The following is an 8,572-nucleotide window of genomic DNA, read 5'->3' as shown; positions in this document are numbered from 1 at the left end:
CCAGGCTGGCCTCGAACTCAGAAATCCGCCTGCCTCTGCCTCCCAAGTGCTGGGATTAAAGGCGTGCGCCACCACGCCCGGCTGATACAGCATTTCTATTGAATTAAGCAAAGTTTCAGCACATACATAGCACTTGGCATACAAGCCTGTTGAGACTTGAGTTTGATCCTTGGAGCCTGCTTAAAGATGGAAGAAAAGAACTTACCCTAGTTTTCTTGTGACTTCCATATACATGTCATGGCCTGCACACCCACATCCATCATACACATGTACACAGTAAACTTTTAAGAGATCTCTAACAGTCGTGGGTAGTAGTAGTCACTAAGCACTAGATGCCCAAGGCTGCTCTGTGATGTTCTGGCTTTGTGCAAGTCTTGTCAGATGATGCCTGGGTGGGTGTTCCTCACGTCACGGAAATAAGCAATTCGTTCTCATTCTCTCTCTCTCTCTCTCTCTCTCTCTCTCTCTCTCTCTCTCTCTCTCAGGCTTACAAAACCTTCGCTAACCGAGTAAACAACTTAAAGAAGAAGTTGGATCAATTGAAGTCAACCCTTCCTGATCCTGAGGAATCACCAGTCCCCTCTCCAAGTATGGATGCTCCTTCCCCAACTGGTTCTGAGTCTCCATTCCAGGGCATGGGAGGTGAAGAATCCCAGTCACCAGCCATGGAGAGTGACAAATCTGCCACACCCGATCCTGTGACAGATAACCGTGATGTGGAAGACATGGAACTCTCAGATGTGGAAGATGATGGATCAAAAATCATTGGTAAGGCCTGCTATGGTTACTAAGTAGCTTATTGTGTGTTGTCCCTACTTGATCCGCACACAGAGCAGGTAAAGGTATCTCACTGCAGTCTTCCTCAGTGCTGGAGACCCGACCAGGGCCTGTCACAGGCAGTGTGCCAGTGCTCAGAAATGATTTTATTTCTATACAGTGCAGAATAAAGGTAGTTTAGATATATTGAATAAATTATAATACTAGAATTTGTAACATTAAAGTGTTTTTTGTTTGTTAATGTGACTAGTATGAATACATGGCTCAGCAGTTAGGAGCACTTGCCAGTCTGCAAAGGACCCAAGTTCAGTGCCCCGCACCCACAACTGCCTGTGACTCCAGTGCCAAGGGATCTGACATTCTCTTGTAACCTTGGACACCAGGCAAAATGCACATGTGAATATAGGCAAAATACACATACAGAGATAAATCAAAAAATAATTTAAATAAAAAGAACTCTAAAGCTGCAATTTATTAACTACCTTTTCACAACTAACCTGAATTGATTTTTATCTGGCATCTACACTTTTATAATTGTTCTTATTAAATTCTTTGTCTTGGGGCTGGTGAGATGGCTCAGTGGGTAAGAGCACCCGACTGTTCTTCCAAAGGTCAGGAGTTCAAATCCCAGCAACCACATGGTGGCTCACAACCATCCGTAACAAGACCTGACGCCCTCTTCTGGAGTGTCTGAAGACAGCTACAGTGTACTTACATATAATAATAAATAAATAAATCTTAAAAAAAAAAAATCTTTGTCTTCTGTTGAATTAAATAAACTACGCACTGTGTCCTTTAAAGTAGTAAAAGGAGTATAGTCTAAAGTTGTTTTTTGTTTTTTTACACACAATATTTTTATTGATTATTTGGAAATTTCACATTATGACCTGGATCATACTTCCCAGTTCCCTAGGTCCCTGTCCACTGTTCCCCCCCCCCCGACCTTGTGATATTCCCCAGCAAAAAAAAAGGGGGGGAGGGGGACAATCCAACCAAAGTTTTTTTTATTTTTTTAAAGATTTTTTAATTATTATATGTAAGTACACTGTTGCTGTCTTCAGACACTCCAGAAGAAGACATCAGATCTCATTACAGATGGTTATGAGCCACCATGTGGTTGCTGGAATTTGAAATCAGGACCTTTGGAAGAGCAGTCAGTGCTCTTAATGGCTGAGCCGTCTCTTTGTGGTCCAGCCCCCAACCAAAGTTTTTAAGACTTGAAACCTTGCAGTTTCAAATGAGTGCCTAGGAACACTGGCTGTTCTTCCAGGCTCCAGCACTCAGTGGCAGCCCTCTGCTGTCTGTCAGTCCACTTCCAGGGAATCTGATGCCGTCTTCTGAAATCTTGGGGCATTGCATACACATGGTACACAGTCATACAGACAGACAAAATTACCCATATACATAAAATAATTTTGAAAAATAGTGTCCATTATACTCACAGTTGAACAACTTGTAGAAACAAAATAATATAATAATAATAATAATAATAATAATAATAGTGTGTATGGAGTTGTGACTGAGAAAGTTCTTCATGGGAAAAAAAAAAAGAGAATACCTTGGCAAACACCATCTCCATAAAACAGTACAAATAAATAGCAAGTAAAAATATGTTGTCGGGGCTGGCGAGATGACTCAGTGGGTAAGAGCACCCGACTGTTCTTCAGAAGGTCCAGACTTCAAATCCCAGCAACCACGTGATGGCTCCATAACCATCCGTAACAAGATCTGACGCCCTCTTCTGGCGTGTCTGAAGATAGCTACAGTGTACTTACATATAATAAATAAATAAATCTTAAAAAAAAAATATGTTGTCAAGAATTTAAGGGGCTGCTGCTTTCTTTTCTTTTTCTCCCTGAACATCCTCATCTCCCTCCGTGGTGTCTCCCTCTTGTTGGGGAAAGATAGATATTTATATTTAGTACTATATCAATCATAAAATACAAGAGAATCATTAAAAAGTAAGATGCAGTTAATTGGTGAGAATGGTCATAAACTATATAGACTGATCTTCTTCATCTTATATTTCTTTATATGTATGAGTGTACATCTATGTGAATACATGTGTATGCATATCAGAGGGCATCTGCCCCATGACGTTGGGGTTTTCAGGTGTGAGCTGCTGAATATGGCTGGTAGGAACTGGTTTGTTTTGTTTTGAGGCATGAAACTGAGTGGTGTAGAGCTTTGTGCCCTCAAATTAGGAAATATTATGTCCTAAAATTATCACCTTTTTTTGTTCAAACAGTGGAGGACAGGAAAGAAAAACCTGTGGAGAAACCCGCTGTCTCCACTGGTGTGCCCACCAAGTCAACAGAAAGTGTCTCGAAAGCCTCACCGTGTGCCCCTCCGTCTGTGCCCACGACAGCAGCTCCGCCTGCCCCGAAGCCTCTGAACACTTCACTTCTGTCCCCTTCCCCAACTTTGGTTTTGCCAAACCTGGCAAATGTGGATCTGGCAAAGATCAGTTCCATCCTTAGCAGCCTAACGTCAGTCATGAAAAGCACGGGTAAGTGAGCCAGTGACGATGCTAGACCACTGGTGTCCGTCTTTTTTAATTGAACCATCAAAGTGGGTTTTTTTTGTTGGTGGTGGTGGTGAAATTAGTACAATCTTTTCATTAAAAATACATTAAAAATGGATAGACACCATAGAAAAGCCAAAAAATAATCTTACTACACCAAAGAAAACCACCTATGTATATACATGTATGTGCATTTGAAAGATTAGATATTTAGAATACTTTTTCTTTTAATAATTGAAACATTACCTATATTATCTTTAAATCAATTTATTTAAAACTTAAGTATGTATGACAAGTTTTTAGTTATTAAATATTCATTTAAACAGCTGGTTGTGGTGGCGCACACCTGTAATCTCAGCACTTGGGAAAAGAGGCAGGATATGAGGAGTTCACAGATAGCCTGGGCTATGTGAAGCCCTTTCTGGACAAAAATGATGGAGATGGGTAGGGAGATGGTTCCATGAGTGAAGTGCTTGATTTCATAAGCATGAGGGCCTGAGCTTAGATTGCCAGCACCCATACAACAACCAGGCTTAGCTGTGTGTGCCTGTAACTCCACTGTTGAGAGTGAGTACCGACTGGTAGATACTGGGGAGTAACAGCCAGTCTAGCAGAAACTTGAAGTGCCAGATTCAGTGATTGACATAACCTCCCAAATTAGATCGTGACAGAGGAAGGAAGGCGCACGGTGTCATTTTGTTCTCCAGGTTCACACAATGTGGGAGTGTATAACTGTGCATGTACCACACAAAAGAAAAGTCATGGACATCAACTTTAATGGCTGTTGTAGTATATGGTAATTCTTGTTATTAGACATTACTATGTTTTCAGCTTTTCATTTTATAAAGAATACTGAAGTCCTTGCCATGCAAACCTGATGAGACCTGCATTCAGTCTCCCGGATCCGTGTAAAGGTGGCAGGAGAGATGTGACTCCTCAAAACTCTCCTCCAACCCCCATCATCCACATACTAGCAGTAGTGATAGTAGGACTGTACTGCACAGGCAGGTGCAGAAGGACAGACAGAAAAAACATTTTATCTCATCTGGGCCCTGCCCATGGTATTGTAATCAGCATGTGTACTAGATGTGCTGCCATCTGGACCATGAGTACTGAGGAAGCCAAGCAGGGAGAATAAGAATTAAAGGCCAGCCTGGGGTATATTGTGAGTCCCTGTTTAAAAAACACAAAACCAAAAGGTAGCATGTAGCTTTTTAAATTGTTATCCAAGAGTATACTATTTTATATACCTAGTGTTGGAAATTTAATTGTTCCTAACCTTTTCCATTGTCATGTTCAATCTTGAGAAGATAATATCTATGTTTTAATTAAAGATTTTTTTCATTTGTTCATTTATATTTATTTGTAAAACATTTGTTATAGTGGTTTGGTCATATTTTAAGAAATCAAATGTTTTTCTTGTGTCTACATTTACCTCTTTACTGTTTTGAAGTGTAAAAGTGTAAAGGAGTTTATTTGTATAATGTCACTTTAAATACTGTGTAAGAGAAAAACCCTTGCCACTCCCATAGACGTGTGGTGACGGCGCTCTGCATTGGTAGTGCCTCTGATCCTGTCGTCCTGCTGCATTCACTGAGCACCATGGGTGCAGAAGCAGGTTGCCGCTCTGAAAACCAAGGAATGTGCATGAAAATAACATAGTGCTTGTTTGTTTTAAGAATATTCCAAACAGAAACAACAGTTCATATTTTCAGATGTTTTTCTTTGTATGTGTCAAAATGGGCACTATTTGTGGATCAGTCACCAGAATTACTATTAAACAATCTTTCATTGACTGGAAAGTGTCATGAATTGAGTATTGCATTTTCTTGAGTTCATCTTTCTGCCACCAGGGGTCAGTTCTGCATCAAGACCTTCTCCAGGAACTCCTACCAGTCCCAGCAACCTCAGCAGTGGCCTGAAAACGCCTGCACCTGCCACAACCCCATCTCACAACCCTCTGGCAAATATCCTGTCAAAGGTGGAGATCACCCCAGAGAGCATTCTCTCTGCTCTTTCTAAAACCCAGGCACAGTCAGCCCCTGCACTCCAAGGTAAACTGACATGTGCCAGAGGACTTGAATTGTAAATGTTTGTCTCCAGGGTCACCTTGAATTCTAACTCAGAGGAATCCAAAGTCATGAAATGTACAGTTCAGTTAATTCATTACTGTCTTTATACTTATCATTTATGAGGTAGCAATTATAGAATTGAAAATGTCAACACTAAAACTGACTCTAAATATTATCTAGTAATACCCTCCCCATTCAGGTAAGGAGACCAAGCTCATGCGGTGCTGTGGTTGGTTAATGTGTTTGTCTGCTGTGTGATGCACTGAGACTAGAAGCCAGACTTCTTGGTTTGCTAATAATACTCTATCCTACAGCAGGGTACTACTGGGGCTTACATTAACCCTAGCCCTTAGTGCAGGGTAGTGTGTGTGTTGAGTTTTAATATATAACCTACATCGAACATAACCTATATATGTATCTTGTTTTCTCCCTTCTGTTTGTAGTCTGTGCCTCATTTAAACTCTTTTTTGCTTGTTGTCTTATACATACAACTGCATCAGTTTTTCATGAATCACTTGATCTTTCAATTCTTATTTTCCAGATTCGTACACAACCTTCTTAAACATCTCAGTATAATGATGTAGTTAATTGTAAATACCAAAACAGTATCATTGTTAAAGCCAGGGACTTCTAGGTGACATTTAGCAATAGCTAGAAATACTTTTGTTTGTTTCAACTGGGATAGAAACTCCTAAGCACTAATATCATTGAATATCTTATAATGCATAGAATAGTCTCCAACCACAAAAATGTATCTATGCTACAGTATCAGCAGCGGTGAGGGAAGGAGCCCTGTCCTTAGGAGTAGAGCAGATAAATAGCTACTTCTTTCTCTTCCTGAACTGTTCTGGGTCCGTCTATTACTGTTGCTTCTTCAGTAGTCATTCAAAGAGAGTTTTATTTTACAGAACTAAATACTATCCAGTGATCTTCTGAAACCCCCTCTCTGTTGGAACTAGCAATAAAGAATTGATGTTTCCAGTAATCCCAATTCTTAGAAGACTAGATCCCAAGTTACAGGCTAGCCTATGGTGCAGTGGGATGTTACTGTTTTTTTGGTTTTTGTTTTTTTTTTTTCATTTTCCTTTATCTTTTTTTAAAGATTTATTTTATTTATATGAGTACACTGTATTTTTCTCTTTTATGGCAAAATATTGATGATAATCTACAATATTTGATTGTGTACAGCTCGAGAGATTTCGATGCTTTTGACTTCACACTTTCTGTTGCCATCCTATAGATACAGAAAATCTTGAAGTCACTTAATATTAGTTTCTCCTATAGATGCAGCACGGTATTTATAGAGTTATTTTTGCTCTACAGATTGTTACAATAGTTCCATGTGGTCCTTCTTGTCACTTGAAGAAATTAGTTCTGACAGGATGAGAAATAAAAACACAAAAAATACCTCCTTATAGAATAGAGTCTGTCATCTCTTTTTTGCTTTTAGGAAGTGAAATTCTTAGCCAAGTATGGTGGCATGCTGTAATTGGAGCCCTTGGAAGGTAGAGGCAGGTAGCTCTCTATGAACTCAAGACCAGCCTAGTTAACAGAGCAAGTTCCAGGGCTACACAGAGATTGGGGAAAAAGGGGGAAAAAGTGGAGTTTTCCTTTTTTTTTTTTTTAAGACCTATTTATTTGTTTTATGTGAGTACGCTGTCACTGTCTTAAGACACACCAGAAAAGTGCATCGGGTTCCATTACAAATGGTTGTCAGCCATCATGTGGTTGCTGGGAATGGAACTCAGGACCTCTGGAAGAGAAATCAGTGCTCTTAATCACTGAGCTGTCTATCTGGCCCCATGGAACTTTCCTTAATCTTTCAGTATGCTAAAACATAAATGCTCATGTTCACTCCAACACTATAAACAAAAATCTTACAGAGGCTAGCAAGATAGCTTAGTGGGTAGGCCACTGCTGACGAAGCAGACTACCTGAGACCCACGTGGAGAAGAGAGCCAGCTCCCTAAAATTGTTCTCTATCACACATATACACACAGTATAGTTTTTTAAGGTTTTAAATTTTTTTTTTTTTCACAAGAAAGAAAATTTTGTCCAGGTGGTGGTGGTGCGTGCCTTTAATCCCAGCACTCAGAAGTCAAGGGGCAAGCAGATCTCTGGAGTTTGAGGACAGCCAGGGCTACACAGAGAAGCCCTGTCTTTTAAAGACATTTTTGTCTTAGAATTATATTTTATTTTTATCATCCACAGTTCTATTAATGAATTAAAAAAAAAAAAAAAAGACTTCACAGCTTGTTGAGGTAAAAAAAAAAATGTTGAAAAGACCAAAAGAATTTTCTGTCTTACAAAGTATAAGTAACAGCTGCCTCTTTAAGTTCACTTATTTATAGAGGACGGGTTATATCTGCCTTCATGCTTATGGAGGTCAGAGGACAACTTGTGGAAATTGTTTCTCTTCCACAATGTGGATGCTGAGAATCCTTAAACTCAAGTCATCAGGCTTGCCATCGGGTGCCTTAGCCATTGAGCCATTGAACTGACTTGACAGTAACTATCTTTGAAAAAGCAGTAGTCTATGAAAGAACATGTCCCCCACAGTATCTGAGAGACAATACTGAGTATCTTTTTAAAATGTCTTACATACCTCACATCTGTAATCTCAGCATTTGGTCAGGATTGCTATGATTTCAAGGCTAGCCTAGGCTGTGTAGCAAATGCCTGTTCGAGAAAACAGAGTAAATAAATAGACAGGCTTGGTGCTGCATGCTTTTAACCCCAGCACTTAGTAAGCAGCGGCAGGTGGGTCTCTGACTCTGAAGCCAGCATGATCTATGTAGTGAGTTCTAGGGCAGCCAGGGTTATATAGTGAGACTGACCCAAATAATAAATACACAAAGGGTAGACCCAAGCGGGGCGTGGTGGCGCACACCTTTAATCCCAGCACTCAGGAGGCAGAGGCAGGCGGATTTCTGAGTTTGAGGCCAGCCTGGTCTACAAAGTGAGTTCCAGGACAGCCAGGNCCAGCCTGGTCTACAAAGTGAGTTCCAGGACAGCCAGGACTACATGGAGAAACCCTGTCCTGAAAAACCAAAAAAAAAAAAAAAAAAAAAAAAAAGGGTAGAGCCAGTAAGGGTCACACTGGCAGAAGTATTGTAATTTATCCAGTATAGGATAAAGAAGAAGTGCTAGACTACTACCAAGGGGTGTATACAAGGCTGCGTCGTAAAGATCCTCCTGA

At 40.2% G+C, this 8,572-nt stretch overlaps 1 protein-coding gene across 8 annotated transcripts in view; it reads left to right on the top strand.

Moving 5' to 3' along the window:
* Rprd2 (regulation of nuclear pre-mRNA domain containing 2) overlaps window positions 1-8,572 on the top strand; it is a 65,296-nt gene that overhangs the window by 42,712 nt on the left and 14,012 nt on the right. For 7 of the 8 annotated variants that reach the window (XR_003843676.1, XR_003843675.1, XM_029537241.1 and 4 more), the window contains 3 exons: window positions 486-768; window positions 3,026-3,286; window positions 5,155-5,355. Coding sequence is in view for 6 of the 8 variants with exons in the window: in XM_029537241.1 (XP_029393101.1) it covers window positions 486-768; window positions 3,026-3,286; window positions 5,155-5,355 (745 nt within the window). In the remaining 2 variants the exon portion in view is untranslated. Of the gene's footprint in view, window positions 1-485; window positions 769-3,025; window positions 3,291-3,584; window positions 3,597-4,215; window positions 4,601-5,154; window positions 5,356-8,572 lie in introns of those variants that run through there. The other variant, XM_029537243.1, reaches the window with a different exon arrangement.

Source organism: Mus pahari, chromosome 4 (assembly GCF_900095145.1).
Source record: "Mus pahari chromosome 4, PAHARI_EIJ_v1.1, whole genome shotgun sequence".
In the NCBI taxonomy this organism is placed as follows: domain Eukaryota; kingdom Metazoa; phylum Chordata; class Mammalia; order Rodentia; family Muridae; genus Mus; species Mus pahari.
This window is presented reverse-complemented; position numbering and strand designations above follow the sequence as displayed.